The 19,702-nt window shown below is 49.2% G+C and overlaps 1 protein-coding gene across 4 annotated transcripts in view; it reads right to left on the reverse strand.

Annotated features, from left to right (window-relative positions):
• CFAP61 (cilia and flagella associated protein 61) overlaps positions 1-19,702 on the reverse strand; it is a 447,743-nt gene that overhangs the window by 427,386 nt on the left and 655 nt on the right. For all 4 annotated transcript variants that reach the window (XM_075339389.1, XM_075339390.1, XM_075339388.1 and 1 more), the window contains exons 2-3: positions 17,857-18,028; positions 6,590-6,743 (exon numbers count right to left, since the gene is read on the reverse strand). In XM_075339389.1, the coding sequence (XP_075195504.1) occupies positions 6,590-6,743; positions 17,857-17,999 (297 nt within the window). In that variant the 5' untranslated portion in view covers positions 18,000-18,028. The remainder of the gene's footprint in view (positions 1-6,589; positions 6,744-17,856; positions 18,029-19,702) is intronic.

Below are 19,702 nucleotides of genomic sequence, written 5' to 3' on the forward strand. Positions count from 1 at the left end.
TCCCCTTTTCTATCTCTTTCGCTTTCCCTTTCACACCCCCTCTCTTTGTCTCTCTCTCCCCCTAAGGGGGTCTCACATGGACCCTTCAATTGATAATGTTGATGGATAGTCTGATAAATGTGTTGTTCTTCTAAGAAATGTGCCTCTCACTGCCCTGTCGTGTAACGGGGGGGGTGAGACATGGATTTTCAGTTCACTATAATATTGTCATTTCTGCCTCGAGCTTGTTTAGCTTTTGCCCTTGGTCTTCCACGCACCCCAAGGGTGGTTCTCCCATCTGGAGAGCACCAGGTCTCTAAGTTCTTCAGAGACTGCATAGTTTTATTGTGTGAAACTTACTGGCCATTCCTTTAGGCCAGCTGTTACTGTTCATATTTTCTATCTGCTAATACTTATCGCTTTTTTTTTTTTTTTTCTCTCTCTCTGCTCTTTCTTCTCTGCTGCTAGTTCTTTTTTCTACTTGATTCTTGATCCCCCCCCCACCCGATCCTTACCCCACTTTCCCGTATCCGGTCAGTGTTTTGTAGGGGGTTCAACACTGTTCCTGACCCAACATGCATAAACCAGGGAACTCGGAGGTGAAATGTGGGACATTGAATGTGAAAGGTTTACATAGCCCGGGTAAGAGGTCTATCCTGGCAAATACGTTAAAAAAAATGGGGGTCCAAATTGCTTTCTTGCAAGAAACGCATCTGTGCAAACATAAACCGTTTAAATTGACATCACGCTGGTTCCCTGAGGCGTATCATAGCTTCTCGCCGGACCCGAAGTCCCGAGGTACTAGTATTCTTGTCTCGCGCTCCATCCCTTGGGAATTCATGGACTCCCGCAGTGATGACAGGGGACGGCTATTGTTGGTGAAGGGCAGGATCGCTACGCATATTTACACATTAGCTTCTATATACCTCCCCAATGTGGGGCAAATTGATACCCTGGCCGGATTTGTTGAAACTATGGAGGATTTCGTGGAGGGGACACTCATTATGATCATCATGATTTCAATATCGCTCTAAACCCTACAGTCTCCGTTTCCACAGCAGTGTCAATGGAGACTGAACACTTCCCTACTGGAGGACCCTGAAGGCCTTCAGTCAGTACAGAACTCCCTGACTGAATACTTTACGTTGAACGCGGGTGGGGATACATCACCAACGACGGTCTGGGAGGCCCACAAATGTGTTATTCGAGGGGTTCTCATACAGCAAGGGGCAAGAAGAAAGAGGGAAAGGGAACTAGAGGTCAACAGACTGCTAACACAGCTGAGAGATCTGGAGACACAACATAAGCAGATGCCCTCGGCGGAGGTGGGGGGAACCTTATTCAAAGTCCGGGACGAGCTACGGAAACTACTTAACAGCAAGGCAAAAGGGGTCCTTAATAGATGCCGTAGACATTTTTATGAATATGGGAACAAGTGTAGCAAGACATTAGCGAGAGCACTCAGACAACAACAGGCGACAACCTTTATATCAAAAATTTCCCCTACACACCCTCAGGGATCAATATTACATTCTTCGGCAGAAATTGCGGAGACGTTCCAAAAATTCTATGCATCCTTATATAATTTAGAGACACATGACCCCACTTTGTCAATATCATCTATTAAAAGTAAAATTTCAGAGTACATCAGAGAAGCAAAAATGCCGCGGTTGACAGACTCCGAGAAAGCCGCATTGGAAACTCCAATTTCAAATCAAGAGCTGGTGGACGCAATAGGGTCATCCAAATCGGGAAAGGCACCTGGGCCTGATGGACTCCCCCTCGTATACTACAAAAAACTTAAGGAGATTATATCCCCATACCTCCTGTCAGCCTTTAATTCTAGGGCTTCAGAGGGCTCAACTCCCAATGCAGATTCATTGAGAGCACACATCACGGTAATACCTAAGATGGGGAAAGACCCAACACAATGTGCTAGCTATCGCCCGATATCCCTGTTGAATGTGGATACAAAATTATTTGCTAAAATCCTTGCAAGCAGGCTGGCACCTCTGATCTCTCAAATAATCCACCCAGATCAGGCAGGGTTTATGGCGGGTCGTGAGGCACGTGATAACACAGTTAAGGCCATTAATTTGATATATAAAGCTAAAAGTGGGGGTCTACCCTCTATCCTGCTGTCAACTGATGCCGAAAAGGCTTTTGATAGAGTGGATTGGACCTTTATGGAAGCCACGCTCGGGTGTCTGGGGTTGGGAAGTGGAATGATGGGTTGGATCATGTCTTTATACTCGGTACCCTCGGCGAGAGTCCGAGTGAATGGGATTCTGTCGGACCCATTTAAAATATCTAATGGCACCCGTCAGGGATGTCCGCTGTCTCCCTTAATCTTCATCTTGACGCTAGAACCCTTCCTCAGACACGTACGAGCCAACTCAGATATTGCGGGTATTGGGGTGGGCCATGTTACGCACAAAGTAGCTGCATATGCGGACGATCTCCTGTTTTTCGTTTCAGCCCCCAAGATCTCCCTGCCCAACTTAATGAGGGAATTCCGGAGATACTCCAGTTTATCAAATTTCAAGATAAATTTCACGAAATCTGAGGCCCTTAACATAAATCTCTCATCCAAAGAGGTGGAAGAGTTGAAGGGATCGTTTAATTTCCGATGGGCATCCCAATCTCTAAATTACCTGGGGATACGGCTGACTGGGGATCTCGGTCTGCTCTACTCTCAGAATTTCCCGTCTCTGCTGTCTTCCATTAGGCGAGACTGTGACAGATGGGGGAAATCATTATTCTCTTGGTTTGGCAGAAGCCAGATTTACAAAATGAATATCTTACCTAGAATTCTATATCTACTGCAGGCGCTCCCAATCAAAATACCCTCAGGATTTTTCAAATCTCTGGAGTCCATTCAGTCCTCCTTCATTTGGGCAGGTAAATCGGTACGAATAAAAAGAGCTATTTTGCACAGGACCAAGTGTAGCGGGGGGATTGGGCTGCCAGACATGAGAAGGTATCATTTAGCAGGTCATCTAACTAGAATGATTGATTGGTGCAGGAACGGGTCTCAAAAGGCTTGGATACAAATTGAACAGTCCTTTTCCCCAATTCCCCTCAACAAATTGCCATGGGTGCTCTCGGAGGTCCATGCAAGCTTGAAAACACATCCAACTATCGGGTCAACTGTGAAATACTGTAATACGGGGTAGGTGCAATCAGAAATGTTACCCAGGCAATCGAGCTTGACGCCAATCCTGAGCCATCCTGCCTTTGAGCCAGGCAGAGCGGATCCAGTTTTTCAGTCTTGGGTTCGGGGCGGGGTGGATCGGGTAGAGGACTTTGGAAACTGGGACACCTGGCCGTCGGTAGAGGGATTGGCAGCTAAACAGGATCCCAGCTCACTTGGTCATTGGAGATGCTTGCAACTGGCACACTTTTTCAGTAGCCTTCCAGCCAGATCCCTCTTTCAGCGACCCAAGACACAGTTTGAACAAATATGTATGGGACCAGGCACGATACGGCATTCTCTTTCGGCAGTATATTCGCTCCTATCTTTGCCCCCGGACCAACAAATCCCCCCTTTTGCTTCACAGTGGGAACGGGATCTGGGAATCCAGCTGACACCAACACAGTGGGAAAGGGTCTACAGATTGGCGCACACATCCTCCATCAGCTCCAGGTTTCAAGAGGCTAGCTACAAGCTGCTAACCAGATGGTACAGAGTACCTTCGAGGTTACATGCGATGTTCCCAACGGTTGATCCCATGTGCTGGCGGTGTGGCACAGCAGAGGGCAACATTCTACACGTGTTCTGGGAATGTGAGGCGATCCGGCCCTTCTGGAGGGGAGTGTCTGATATAATTTCACGGGTGACGGGTGGAGAGGAGGAATTGGGACCTGCTGCCGCCCTGTTACATCACTGTGGGACTTCTGAAAAAATATACAAAAAATCTCTGAGGAAGTTCCTCATCATGGCGGTGAGAGTGTGCATCCCAGAGAGATGGAGGAGCACGGCACCCCCCTCGCTGGTTCAATGGATCAATAAGGTCAATGACCTCATGTATATGGAGGATCTAGCTTCATCATTACACAACTCATATGAGAAATTTTGGGCCACGTGGAGGGAGTGGATGGACTTCCAGCATTCGGAGGACTATGGTGCTCTGGTGGGCGGTGTTGAGGCGGCTGAGGGAACCACAGAAGGTAGTACATAAGCGGATCCCCAGACCCCCCCCCACCCCCCCTTGTTACCCTCACCTGGCCCCTCCACCTCCCAGCCCCCCCACCACCCCTTCTTACCCTCACCTGGCCCCTTCACCTCCCAGCCCCCCCCACCCCTTCTTACCCTCACCTGGCCCCTCCACCTCCCAGCCCTCCCCCCCACCACCCTTCTCCTTTTCCCCAGTTTCTCACTCTTTTCTATTCTTTGTTTTATTTCTCTTGCTTTCTTTCTGGTCTTTTCCTCTTTCGCTTCTTACTATTCTTGGTGAGTTACGTATGTTACCTGTTAAATATGAATTTATTCTTTGAAAAAGCTAGATGGAACCTTGAATGTCTATACACCTGAAAGGGGGCATTTGCGGGAACATTTTCTGTCACAATGTAAAAATGTAAAGTGTGCCTTATGTCCTATTTTTTGGTGTGTTGAATGTATCTTACAAAGGTCCATTTGATCTTAAGAACTGTTACGTGTACTGTTAAAGGATTACATTTATAAATAAAAGAATTAAAAAAAAAAAATAATGGCAATGTAGTCACAAAGAGGTGGCTCAGTGGTTAGCACTGCAGCCTTGCTGGGGTCCCGGGTTTAAATCCCACCAAGGACAACATCTGCAAGGAGTGTGTATGTTCTCCCCGTGTTTGTTTGGAATTCCTCTGGTTTCCTCCCAGACTACAAAGACATACTGATAGGGAATATAGATTGTGAGCCCCGATGGGGATAGTGTTGCTAATGTATGTAAAGCGCTGTGGAATTAATAGAGCTTTATCAATGAATACATTTTTTATTATTATTATTATTATTATTATTAAAAAAATAAAGCTGACTTGAAAAACATGTCTCTCATATCTTTAAATTGTAATTGGTTAATGTTTAGGAACCAATCTGATGTCACCATCTTTCCATATTAACATAAATGATCCCAATATGCCCAGTACTGCCAGTGGAGCCTGTGTGGCGCCCCTGAGGCTTCCGTCGCCACAGAGACATTGCACCTCAGCCAGAGGTGTGATGTCCCATCCTGGCTAAGGACAAAGGTAAACGCCGGTTCACAGGCAAATTCACACTACACCCATTGTTAGGCATATGTTGGGACCGGAGATAGTGGCAGCTACCCCCATGCTGTATGATGGGGGGCCGTAAGACCCATCTCTTCTCCCATAGGGTGGGGCCTAGCAACTGGGAAAGTGGGAGGAGCCAACAGAAGGTTAGAGCAGAACAGGAAGTTCAAGGTCAGTTAGTTGGAAGCAGTGAGTCTGGAGCAGTTGAGTTGGAGAGTTGGAGAGAGAAGGAGAAGGAGGTAGACACCTCAGAAAAGTGACAGAGAAGGAGAAGCTTCCTGGTGGAGATTCTGGGGCCCAGCTAGGCCCAGGTGACACCACAGACTAAGAAAGAAAGGATTCCAGGGCCACTGAAAGGCTTTCAAGCTCGTGGCCTGTTCCACTAGAACATCGGGTGGAGGGATCAGGCTGCAATCAGGGACAGTCCCTAGAAACTAAGGAAAGAAAGACATTTCCAAAAGTAAACACCGAGGCCCAGGGTGGTTGCAAGCGCACCGGGCCACAACCCACCGTAGATACCCTGGGAAGAGGGCAAGATTCCATCCAGGCAAGCCTTCTTGACCAGAACCTATGGTGGAGGCCGAGACAAGTCTATCTACAAAGGTCAAGGCTATGAAGACAGTCTAGGAAGGAGACACAAACTAGGGTGCACCGGCATTTATCTTGAGATCTACCCGGGATCGGCGGAGGCCCCTGACAGGGGATCCCAGCACACCAGTGGGCAACCCCTTGTCTACAGCAGCTGAACAGTGAGTAAAAGATCTTGAAACTGCACCCCCTGGTGTTGCCTCCTTTATTTCGCCCTGCACCGCATCCACTTCCAAAGCATCATAGACTCTTACAAGCACCAACGGTTGCCCCGGGGTACCGCTCCACCTGTGGGGAGCAGAACCATCCCAGCTGCTAATCCATCAGCCCCGGAGGTCCCATCCCGCAGCGGCGGCTCCATAGCCGCAATCCACAGGTGGCGTCACGAATAATTCCACAAACTTTAATTAATATCACCACCACCATAACTGCCATATTAGTTGACCCCACCAGGGTCACGGAGTCGGGCCCCGCCACCACTGACTACCCCCGGACTAGTCCGGCCCGACTCCGGGTGTCCCATAGCCCTGGGGTGGGCGAGTCACCTGCAGCAAACAATCTGTTGTGTGCCTATAGCAGTCGATGGGATCACCTGATGGGACTCAATGCTCCTTTATTTTTTATTTCAGTCATTCATGTTTTTAAGTAACTTAAGATGGAAAAAATAAAAAAATATGGCACACAAAAAAATATATCTTTCATGATATTACGATAACTTCTCTTAGCGTCTTACACAGTATTTCGGGTTTTAATTACACATTATGATTATACTCACTGTGCATTTGTCTGTCTCTTCATAGTTGCCATACATCCAATCTTCCCATTCTGCTTGATCTGACACATCCCAGCTTGGATAGTCCAGAAAGGCCGCATGAGCCACAACATTATTCTCCTCGTCACTGATGGTCAGTGCCAGGTTGGACTTTTCACTGAAAAAAAAATGGACTTTTATTATATAATCCAATGTACTTTGTGAAAGCAAATAATATTCCAACACATTAGGTACTAATACATATTAATGGGGTTATCCTGGATCAATCAAAAAGCATCCGTGCGAGAAACCGGCACAAGAAGAATTACTTACCTGTTCCATCCGCAGAAGCAACAGTAGTAAAAAAAATGGAATGCCAATGCATATTGGCCCGATATATGCAAAAAGGATACTTTTTTTGCATACATGGGTGCAGTGGCGGTGGTGGGCATGTCCATTGTGTGTGCAGGAAGCTCTAAAGCCCACTTTACACGCTTCAATATATCTCACAATCCGTCGTTGGGGTCAAGTTGTAAGTGACGCACATCCGGCATCGTTTGTGAGGTATCTGCGTGTGACAGCTACGTGCGATCAGGATTGAACGCAAAACCGTTGATCGCAAACACATCGTATCTTTGTCTAGAATTGAGCGTTTTGTTGCGCAAACCTAGTCAATTGAAACGTGTGACATCCCTCATACGATTTTGATGTCTGAGGCTATGTGCGCAGGTGTGCGCTCTGCACCGCAGCTTAAAAAAGGTCCGCTTCAGAGTGCAGCTGAAAAGCTGCGTTCTGAAGCGCCTCACAATGTCTGTCATTCACTAATCTCTGTCAGTCGGTCACGATCTCTGTCCCTCTCTCTCTGACCATGTCAGTCTATCCCTCTTACCCACTCTCTCATACTCACCGATCCCCGATGCGCGGCGATGCACAGCGTTCACACTGCTCCGGCGGCTTTTACGGTTTTAAAAAAGCCGGTCGCCCATTAAACAATCTCGTATTCCCTGCTTTCCCCGCCTACCGGCGCCTATGATTGGTTACAGTGAGACACGCCCCCACGCTGAGTGACAGGTGTCACACTGCACGCAATCACAGCAGCCGGTGGGCGTGTCTATACTGTGTAGTGAAATAAATAATTAAATAATTAAAAAAAACGGCGTGCGGTCCCCCCCAATTTTAAAACCAGCCAGATAAAGCCATACGGCTGAAAGCTGGTATTCTCAGGATGGGGAGCTCCACGTTATGGGGAGCCCCCCAGCCTAACAATATCAGCCAACAGCCGCCCAGAATTGCCGCATACATTATATGCGACAGTTCTGGGACTGTACCCGGCTCTTCCCGATTTGCCCTGGTGCATTGGCAAATCGGGGTAATAAGGAGTTAATGGCAGCCCATAGCTGCCAATAAGTCCTAGATTAATCATGTCAGGCGTCTCCCCGAGATACCTTTCATGATTAATCTGTAAATTACAGTAAATAAACACACACACCCGAAAAAATCCTTTATTAGAAATAAAAAACACAAACATATACCCTGGTTAACCACTTTAATCAGCCCCAAAAAGCCCTCCATGTCCGGCGTAATCCAGGATGCTCCAGCGTCGCTTCCAGCGCTGCTGCATGCAGGTGACCGGAGCTGCAGCAGACACAGCCGCTCCAGTCAACTCCACACAGCAACTGAAGACAGCCGCGCGATCAGCTGAGCTGTCACTGAGGTTACCCGCTGTCACTGGATCCAGCGGTGGCCGCGGGTAGCCTCAGTGACAGCTCAGCTGATCGCGCTACTCACCTCAGTTGCTGCGTGGAGGTGAGAGGAGCGGCGGTGAGTAGCGCGATCAGCTGAGCTGTCACTGAGGTTACCCGCGGCCACCGCTGTATCCAGTGACAGCGGGTAACCTCACTGACAGCTCAGCTGATCACGCGGCTGTCTTCAGTTGCTGTGTGGAGGTGACCAGAGCGGCTGTGTCTGCTGCAGCTCCGGTCACCTCCATGCAGCAGAGCTGGATGCGACGCTGGAGCATCCTGGATTACGCCGCACATGGAGGGCTTTTTGGGGCTGATTAAAGTGGTTAACCAGGGTATATGTTTGTGTTTTTTATTTCTAATAAAGGATTTTTCTTCATCGTTCCTTATGGGAGACCCAGACCATGGGTGTATAGCTTCTGCCTCCGGAGGACACACAAAGTACTACACTAAAAGTGTAGCTCCTCCCTCCGAGCATATACACCCCCCGGATGACAAATCCAACCAGTTCAATGCTTTGTGTTCAGGAGGTCACACACACACATGCATTTTCTGATTTTTGATTTTTAATTTTTTGATTTCAAAGATTTGGAAGAAAAGCGGGTCCAGTCTGGACTCCCGGCATGTCCCTTCTCACCCCACTGTGTCGGCGGTGCTGTTAAGGTTGACTTTACAAGGCTGGAGCCTTACATGCTGCGCTCCTTCACCATCCCCTGGGGCTCTGGCTTGAAGTGGGAGCCATCACAGTTCTCTCTGCTTGCAGGAGACCGGTCTACATCCGCAGCCCTGTCAGGATCCTGCCGGACGGAGCGTTTACCCCCCCCCCAGGGACATGGCCCTGCGTCTCATAAGCTAAGTATTGAGACGTTATTCAGGGGTCCCTTGTACATTTATTGAGGGGGGAGTGTGTTTGTTAACTTTGCTGTGATTTCCGGACGGTTCTCTGGGTTTTTCCTGAGAACCGCGCCGAGGGTGCCTGCTCGTCGGCCGCATGTAAAAATCTAGGCCCCGGCTTCAGTTGCGGCCTACTTTCGGTTTCAGTGCCCCTGCATGTCAGTCATGCAGAGAGACAGTGCGGCTCCGCCCAGCGGCTGTTCAGCACAGGGAGCGGACACTCCTCACTGAGGAAAGATTCCCTCCCCTGTATACCTCATTTGCCCTCCGGAGCCCGCTCTCAGAGTAGGCCCCGCCCCCTCTCCTCGCTCCGGCGCCATTTTATCAGCGTTCTCAATGCTGCATACCACATTGTGACAAATGGGGGCCTGGGCTGGGGGATCTGGAGGGCACAGAGATGTCTCTATGTTAAACAGTCTGGCAAATCACAACCTCCGGTTGTGCAGTTGCTTATACACTCTGCTGGGGGTCATTCTGGACAGAGCCCCCACTTCTGCAGCATGTCTCACATCAGAGCAAGGCTGCAAGGCTGTTCTTACTATGCACTGCATGTAGACTCGTACTGCCTGTACCGAGCACATAACCACATTGTGATGCTTACTCTAACATCAGCCTGGAAGCTCATCAGTGGTCCCTCCGGCTGCTCCGGCTCCGGTGGCTGAACCCCCGGTTTGAGTATAATCCCTCTCTCCAGGGGACAGCTGTCCCGGACTCTGCTGAGCATGCATCAGCCCCCTTCTCAGGGCGCTTCTGCTGCTACGGCTTGCTCAGCAAAGCTCACAGAGGATTCTTCATTTGGTCTCAGACCCCGTCCTCCTAAAACGGAGACGCAGGTTCCCCTTCCTTCCTCGTCCCACGGCTCTGATTCACGAGCTGACTTGCAGGACGAGGAGGATGCCTTTACTAGGGGCTCGGACGCCACTTCATGTACCATTGATCTGTCCGAAGGTGACGCAGATGCTAATGATTTGATTGCGTCCATTATATTTGTACTGGACCTCAATCCGCCTGTATCAGGGGAGCATCCCCCTCTGGCAGAAAAGCATCTGTATACCTTAAGAGAACAAGGAGTGTGTTCCTTAACCACTCCAGTTTTTCAGCCACTGTGACCAGGCCCAGAGCCCGTCCTGACAGACGCTTCCCAAAGCGTGGTTCTCATGACTGTTTTCCCCTTCCACCAGAGGTGGTCAAGGAGTGGGCTCATTCACCAAGGGTGGACCCTCCGGTGTCTAGACTTTCAGCCCGGACAGTTGTATCAGAGGCTGACGGCACCTCTCTAAGGATTCCACTGTCCGCCAGGTTGACCTTCTGGCCAAACCTAAATATGAGGCGGCAGGGGCCTCGTTCTCCCCATCTTTTGCAGCAGTGCGGGCTCTCAAAGCCATCTCTGCTTCTCTGGAGGAGATGCATTCCCTCACCAGGGACTCTATGCCTGAAATGGTTGCCTTAACTTCCAGGCTTTAGTCTTTTCATCCTATGCCATGTCTGCCATGCTGGAGACTGTCACCGCACTGCGGTGGCCTCGGCTACTTCCCTCGCTATCCGCAGGCTCCTGTGGCTTCGAGAGTGGAAGGCAGATGCTTCTTACGAAGTTCCTTGCTGGGCTCCCTTTTGCTGGGACCAGTCTATTCGGGAACAGCTGGATGAAATTATTAAGGAAGCTTTTGGCAGGAAGAGTACTTCCATGCCACAAACCCCCAGGGCAGGAACCAGTCGAGGTTTCGTTCCTTTCGTCCCTCTAACTGGTCATCCTCTAAGCCCTAGGCCTCGTCCACTAACTCAGCCAGGGTCCGTAAACCAACTGGCGCATGAAGCCGCGTCCTCAGAAGTCAGCAGGAGCTGCTGCCTCTAAGGCAGCCTCCTCTTGATTATCTGGCCGCGCCAGTAACGGCCTTGGTCGGTGGCAGGCTCTCCCAAATAGAGGCAGTAGCTCAGTGGTAAAGCTGCTGCCTTTGAAACAATGAACTCACAGCTCCACGAGTTCGAGTCCCGGCCGCCCCGAAAATACAGAGCCAATGATAATTTAAGCTTGGGCGACGTGTGGTTCCAACACGTCTTCGATCAGTGGGTGTGGGATACCATCCCCACGGCTACAGAATGGAATTCTATCCAGCCCGCCAAACAGATTTTTTTCTGTCACCTCCGCAGGGGGCTCCAAGGCCGCCGCCTTCTCACAGGCCGTGGCATTCTTGCAGGCCAATGGAGTAATTGTACCTGTTCCCGACTGGGAACGGTTCTGAGATTTCTACTCAAATCTCTTCCTAGTCCCCGAAAAGGACGGTGCCTTCCGACCTGGATCTCAAGCTTCTCAACAAGCATGTTCAGGTGCGGCTTTTTTGCATGGAGTCTCTGCGATCAGTCAATGACCCTAGGAGATTTCTTAGCATCCATCGACATCAGAGATGTCTATCTGCATATGCCAATCGCAGTTTCACACCAGCGTTGGCTACGTTTTGTAATCGGAGAGGGACATTTCCAATTCGTGGCTCTCCCCTTCGGGTTAGCCACGGCCCCTCGTGTATTCACAAGGTCACGGCAGCAGTGGTTGCGGTTCTGCACCTCCAGGGGTTGGCAGTGATTCCTTTCCGGGACGACCTTCTAGTTAAGGCTTCATCCAGTGCAGACTGTCAGCGGAGTGTCGCGCTCACTCTCGCTACAAGTCCACTCTGACCCCGACCCAGGAACTTATGTACCTAGGGATGCAATTCGAGACTCTGCTGGCACTTGTGAAGCTGCCCTTAGTCAAACAGCAGTCCCTTCATCTGGCGGTTCGCTCTCTGCTGAGGCTCCCCCGTCATTCCATCAGGCACCTCATGCAGGTGCTGGGTCAGATGGTGGCGTCAATGGAAGCGGTTCCCTTTGCCAGTTCCATCTGCGTCCCCTGCAGCTGGACATTCTCCGCTGTTGGGACAAGCGGCCCTCTTCTTTGCACAAGCTGGTGGCTCTGTCGCCACAGACTAGGAGCTCTCTTTAGTGGTGGCTTAGGCCCCTCTCTCTGTCCCAGGGACGCTCCTTTCTGGCCCCGTCCCGGGTAATTCTCACCACGGATGACAGTCTATCCGGCTGGGGAGCAGTGTTCTCCACCACCGAGCACAGGGCACTTGGATTCTGTCTGAATCAGCCCTCTCGATCAATGTGCTGGAAATCAGAGCTGTGCTCCTAACTCTCGTAGCTTTTCACCACCTGTCGGTGGGCAAGCACATTCGAGTGCAGTCAGACAACGCGACAGCAGTTGCCTACATCAATCACCAGGGGGGGACTCGCAGCCGCCTAGCCCTGTTGGAAATTCAACGCATTCCGCAGTCCACATCCCAGGCGTAGAACACTGGGAGGCAGATTATCTCAGCCGTCAAACCGTGGACAGCGGCGAGTGGGCCCTGCGTCCGGCAGTGTTCCGGTCAATCTGCCGCAAGTGGGGCACTCCGGAAGTTATCTAATGGCATCCCGGCACAACAACAAGGTCCCGGTTTACGTGGCTCGCTCCCACGATCCTCAGTCCTTGGCGGCGGACGCGCTGGTTCAGGATTGGTCCCAGTTCCGTCTGACCTACGTGTTTTTCCCCTCTTGCCCAGAGTTCTGCGCAAGATCAGAATGGAAGGCCGTCGGGTCATACTCATCGCCCCAGACTGGCCCAAGCGAGCTTGGTTCCCAGACCTGCTCCGTCTGTCCGTAGAGGTGCCGTGGCATCTCCCGGACTGCCCAGACCTTCTCTCACAAGGTCCGTTTTTCCGCCAGAATTCTGTGGCTCTCAGATTGACGGCGTGACTCTTGGGTCCTGGATCCTTACGGCTTCAGGCATTCCTTCCGAGGTCATCTCCACTATAACTCAGGCTCGGAAGTCTTCCTCGGCCAGGATTTACCACAGGACTTGGAGAATTTTCCTGTCCTGGTGTCGCTCTTCCGGCCATGCTCCTTGGCCTTTTTCCTTGCCGACCATCTTGTCCTTTCTACAGTCCGGTCTGCAGCTAGGACTCTCCCTCAATTCCCTCAAGGGACAGGTCTCGGCTCTATCAGTGTTGTTCCAGCGGCGTATCGCCCGACTGGCCCAGGTGCGCACCTTCATGCAGGGCACATCTTACATCATTCCGCCTTACCGGCGGCCTCTGGATCCCTGGGACCTTAATCTGGTCCTCACGGTCTTACTGAAACCCCCCTTTGAGCCTCTTAGGGAGGTTTCGTTGTTTCGTCTTTCACAGAAAGTGGCCTTTCTGGTGGGCATAACTTCTCTCAAGAGAGTCTCTGATTTGACTGTGCTCTCTTCGGAGTCACCCTTTTTGTTTTTTTCACCAAGACAAGGTGGTTCTCCGTCCGACTCCGGGGTTTTCTCCCTAAGGTGGTGTCTCCTTTCCACCTTAACCAGGACATTTCATTGTCTTCCCTTTATTCGGGCCCTGTGCATCGCTTTGAGAAAGCGTTGCATGCTTTAGATTTGGTGCGGACGCTCCGGATCTATGTGTCACGCACCGCCGTTCTTAGGCGGTGCACCTCTCTTTTTTGTGCTGACCACAGATCAGCGCAAGGGTCTCTCGGCTTCTAAACCGACCCTAGCTCGTTGGATTAGGTCGGCCATATCAGATGCCTACCAATGTTCTCAGGTGCCTCCCCCGCCGGGGTTCAAGGCGCACTCGACCAGAGCTGTCGGTGCCTCTTGGGCTTTCAGGCACCAGGCTACGGCTCAGCAGGTCTGTCAGGCTGCCACTTGGTCTAGTCTGCACACCTTTTCGAAGCACTACCAAGTGCATGCTCATGCTTCGGCAGATGCGAGCTTGGGCAGACGCATCCTTCGGGCGGCTGTCGCCCATTTGTGAAGTTAGGTTTTGCCTACTTCTCAGTTTCTGTTTATTTCCCACCCATGGACTGCTTTGAGATGTCCCATGGTCTGGGTCTCCCATAAGGAACGATGAAGAAAAAGAGAATTTTGTTTACTTACCGTAAATTCTTTTTCTTATAGTTCCGACATGGGAGACCCAGCACCCTCCCTGTTGCCTGTTGGCAGTTTTCTTGTATCACCGGCTGTTGTTGTAGACAGAGGTTCCGGTTATTCCGGGTTTTACTCTATCTCTACTTATGGGTGGATGTCCTCCTTCAGCTTTTGCACTAAACTGGTTGGATTTGTCATCCGGGGGGTGTATATGCTCGGAGGGAGGAGCTACACTTTTAGTGTAGTACTTTGTGTGTCCTCCGGAGGCAGAAGCTATACACCCATGGTCTGGGTCTCCCATGTCGGAACTATAAGAAAAAGAATTTACGGTAAGTAAACAAAATTCTCTTTTTTCGGGTGTGTGTGTTTATTTACTGTAATTTACAGATTAATCATGGAAGGTATCTCGGGGAGACGCCTGACATGATTAATCTAGGACTTATTGGCAGCTATGGGCTGCCAATAACTCCTTATTACCCCGATTTGCCAACGCACCAGGGCAAATCGGGAAGAGCCAGGTACAGTCCCAGAACTGTCGCATATAATGTATGCGGCAATTCTGGGCGGCTGCTGGCTGATATTGTTAGGCTGGGGGGCTCCCCATAACGTGGAGCTCCCCATCCTGAGAATACCAGCCTTCAGCCGTATGGCTTTATCTGGCTGGTTTTAAAATTGGGGGGGACCGCACGTCGTTTTTTTAAATTATTTAATTATTTATTTCACTACACAGTATAGACACGGCCACCGGCTGCTGTGATTGGGTGCAGTGTGACACCTGTCACTCAGCGTGGCGGGGTGTCTCACTGTAACCAATCATAGGCGCCGGTGGGCGGGGAAAGCAGGGAATACGAGATTGTTTAATGGGCGGCCGATTTTTTCAAAACAGTAAAAGCCGCCGGAGCAGTGTGAATGCCGTGCAGCGCCGGGGATCGGGGATTGGTGAGTATGAGAGAGGGCTGCTCAATTCAGTTACTCAGGAGATTAGCGGTCACCGGTGAGTCCTTCACAGGTGACCGCTAATCAGGACGCGACACAGACAGAGCCGCAGCATGACAATGAAGTCGGGTGAAGTTCACCCGAGTTCATTCTGACAGTGCGGCTCTGTCTGTGTCTGCTGTCATTTGCCATTCAGCTCTGCTACATGGCTGTCTGTGTCTGCTGTTAGCAGCCATGTAACAGAGCTGAATGGCAGATGACATAGTAAAAACGCATCCCTACACATTAGGCTAGCGCCACACATCCGTGCTGCCGGCACGTGTTTGTCATTTTTTACACGTACCGGCGGCACGGAGACACTTTAACCAATGCTACCCTATTGTAGCAGGCACACACACGTAAAACCACACGGAACGTGTGTCCGTGTGCGTTTGTACGTGTGTGCTTTTTTGAAAGCGCTGACATGTCAGTGTTTTCTCCCGCAGCACGGGTGTCACACGGCCCGCACCCGCACCACACGGGTGTAGTGTGGATGCGGTCCCGTGTGACACGCACCGGAGAAACCACACATGTCAGTGAAAAATAAAAAAACATTAACTCACCTTCTCCAGCCCTCCTGTCTCTGCCGCTGCTGCCTCTTGCTGCCGACCGCCGCTCATTATTCTCATAGAATATTCACTTCAATGCCTGGCAGCAGCAGCAGCGGGGAGACGGGAGGGCTGGAGACCGAGGATCAGCACCACGGACAGCAGCGCGGACATCAGGAAGGACCAGGTGAGTATAATAATTACCGGTTCTACGTGTGCTATCGCGGATAGCACACGTAGAACACACGTGTCCCGCACGTACCAGAGACACGTACTTACCTGCACGCAACACGCAGGGAAAATACGTGTCTCTCGGCACGTGCGTGAATTTCACGTGAGTGTGGCAGAAGCCTTACACACGCTTGGCAAGTCAATAAATAAAAAAAAAAAAAAAAAAAAAAAAAAAAAAAGGTGCCCAATGCATACGTCACAGAACACATGATCTAAAGGATCGCACACAAAATTGATCAATTTAACATAGACTACTAACGCTCGTGTGACAGCAAATGAACGACCTACGTGCAATCTCATAAGATCCCGTATGCAACCTGGGCGTGTCACATCGCAAATGCGATTGTACAACTAATTGCAACGTGTAAAGCAGGCTTTAGAGTAATTTTAAACTAGTTTGTAAGGCCACACTTAGGCTACATATAGCACTGATACAGTTGGAAGGTAAAAATTGCAGTGGGAAGTTATTTATTCCATGATTTTCATGATTATAGTCTATGGCCCTATAATAACCAGCCAGAGAAAATGTCAAATTATATATAAGTGGAACATCAAATTTGGAACTGGAGGAAAAACAGGTTTAGCGCCGTGCTTGAAGACCACGGACATCAGTGTTGAAACACAATTCTTTTATTTCATTTCATTCCTACGTGTTTCGGAGACCGCAACTGCCTCCTTCTTCAGGAAAAAGAACTTACAGATACCAAGGAGGAGCCTTCATAAAAAATCGATTTAGTGTAAGAAAGAGGAAAAAAAAAAAAGAGAAAAAAAGGGGAAGAAAAACGGGAGAAAAAAGAAGGAAACAGATATACAACTGATAGTGATATTTGACACGAACCCGGAGTAGAGAGGCCGTGAAGTTGACCGGCCATCTCACAACCATTACACTATCAGAGGGATTTAGTAGTGCCTCATGATTAGCTACAAAAGACCATTAATAACCTAGTGCAAATGATATGCGAATCACAGCATATAGAAACGGGGCATATATTATATTTTCAAGTAGTATAGTATATTTTTCTGTACATCCCTTTTTAAAGGCTCCTCCTTGGTTTCTATAAGTTCTTTTCCCTGAAGAAGGAGGCAGTTGTGGTCTCCGAAACGCGTAGGAATGAAATGAAATAAAAGAATTGTGTTTCAACACTGATGTCCGTGGTCTTCAAGCGCGGCGCTAAACTTGTTTTTCCTCCAGTTCCAAATTTTATGTTCTACTTGTACAACAGGGCTGCTGCTGGACCGCTTAGGCACTCGCTTATGCTACTAAAGGAGTTGTGACTGGCACAACCCGATCAGGTGAGTGCACCACTTCTTTATATTTTTGACCCAGTAAATCGGGTAAGACCCTATTGCGCCTTTTCTCTCCCAATTTAAATTATATATAAGTCATCCCCATTTATGGCCATTTTCAAGGACACCGTCTGCAAGGAGTTTGCATGTTTTCCCTGTGTTTGCGTGAGTTTCCTCCGGGTACTCCGGTTTCCTCCCACTCTCCAAAAACATACTCATAGGGAACCTAGATTTTGAGCCCCAATGGGGATTACCATTGTATGTAAAGCGCTGTGGAATTAACAGCGCTATATAAATGAATAAATATTATTATTATATTATCTCACACAACCCTATTGAAAACTAATTTGTGAGGAAACTGTGGATGATGACACATTTAGGGCCACTGCAAAAAAATGTGTTTGGTTTTTGTAGTGGCCCTCTGTTCTTGCTTTTAGAGGGGTTCCAGGACTGGCACCTCCTCTTCTATGGTGTGACCTTATAGATAGAGCATGTAGATTGCACTGACATAAGCAAAACCGACTGGAGTTCTTTGGAGAGACATAATGACAACACAAAAGGAAGATCAGAAAAAGCCGACTAATATCTTGGGGTGCACTTATCTTGGGGTGTACTTGGAGTGCACTTATGGCGGGGTGTACTTATTTAGGGGTGCACTTATCTTGGAGTGCACTGATCTTAGGGTGTACTTACAGCAGATATATAACATTCACATTTCCAAATAGTCGCTGAGTGATGGACGTCTTGAGTTTGGAGATGCCCTGGACATCTTGGGACTCTGTCCTTCTGACAGTCACTACTGTAGTTGTGCCACTTTCTGAGGTCAGGATAATCATTATGGAAGGAGGAAAGCTGTAAAATGGAACTGAAAGAACAAAGGACAAGAGATACATGATCAAAGCATGAATAATAAACCTACTAGATGGTTTTATGGAGGCAGCATACAACACTAGATCACTTCACACATAAAGGAATACTGGCAAATGCAGTTTAATGATGAAATCATGGCAGGAAGTAGCAAACTTCTCAGGTATAGGAATATCGCAAGGCGCCTGGAAACATGACTCAATGCATAGATTGGCAAGACATTGGGTGATATCCTATAAATGTACATGTTACATCAATGCCATGAACAGTTCTTGCTAAAATCTCTGTACAATACTTTGTTCCGGCTCACACTGGGCAACCTTTATTTATACAGGGAGGAACAAAGCAACAACGTGCCGTAAACTCAGAATGTGCCGCTCCATTAGGGCTATTTTTGAAAAGCTTATGATTATTTTACTACATACTGCAACATCACTAAAGTTGGCACAAATTAATTCACACGTCCCATTCCATCAGCCATGACCGTGATTTGTGACCACAGTATGGGAATAGGGAAAACCACTTCTTACCTATTGGCGTCAGTGATTCTTCTTTTATTAGCCAACCTGATGCAGTGCCACATGTGAGTCATGTAGTAGTGATGACATCATGCCAGGCCGGCTAATCATAAGATGAGCCATGGATGCCAGCATGTCAGAAGCGGTGCTCTGGCTCCCCTCCACTATTGTGACTGATAAAATGGGACGTGCAAAGCCATGCTCATAGATCATCAGTACGCTGGGTGGCTTATATAGTCATCCGGTGGAGACCCTGGCCTTGGTCGGGCTACTGTGAGAGCCCGAGGTGCACAGTACCCCAGGAGTACTCATCAGGCGTGGGGAACCCACTGAGTTCTATGACACATTGGCACAGCACTTCTCTGTCACGCCTTCTGAGGGCACACCTTTAATTCAGGCCTTCCGGCAAGGATAGGTGTTTTTTACATCGGGAGGTCCGGTCAGTTTTATACCATAAATAGCTACCGTATCACTATTACTTTTGTTTTTCACTGTGTCCCTTTTTGCATCAAGGCCTTCTCAGGATAAGGTTCCCTTATGGGTTTCCTCCTGAAGGGTTTGGGGGGGAAGGGGGAGTGTTTGGCCATCAAATTTCTGCTTACCCCTTCAGGAGCAGCCATTCTAGGGTGGCTCTGGTGTCACTTGGGTGGCAGCTCGGGGGGATGCTGAGAGCACACTTTGTGCTTTCCCTGAGCTTTGGTGAAGAGGAGCCACTACTTGGAGGGATAGGGAATGGTTTATTGGGGCCTTCTTCCTTTCGGAGTGGGCTACCATAGACCATGTCCTTGTGTACTGATTTTTTATGTGGCATTGTTAAAATATTCAGGGCATTATGGTGATGAAAGCACGATCTCAGGCTTTAAAAGAAAGATAACGTCACACAAAGCCTGGGAGACCCAGCACTGACGTCACTGGAACAGCGCCGATGCAGGAATGAGCATGAGGTGTTCTTATTTTACAAGGGGACAACGTCATTTGAAATGGTTTGTCCAGGTCCTAGTTAACCCCCTTTATAGGGAATCTGTCAGCAAGTTTTTGCTATGTAATCTGAGTACAGCATGATGTAGGGGTAAACACACAGAATTCAGCAATGTATTACACATCAGGCTGTGTGCTGCAGTTTACCTAAACTGAGTGTTTTATCACTAGCACCT

This window comes from Anomaloglossus baeobatrachus, chromosome 3 (genome assembly GCF_048569485.1).
Source record: "Anomaloglossus baeobatrachus isolate aAnoBae1 chromosome 3, aAnoBae1.hap1, whole genome shotgun sequence".
Lineage (NCBI taxonomy): Eukaryota > Metazoa > Chordata > Amphibia > Anura > Aromobatidae > Anomaloglossus > Anomaloglossus baeobatrachus.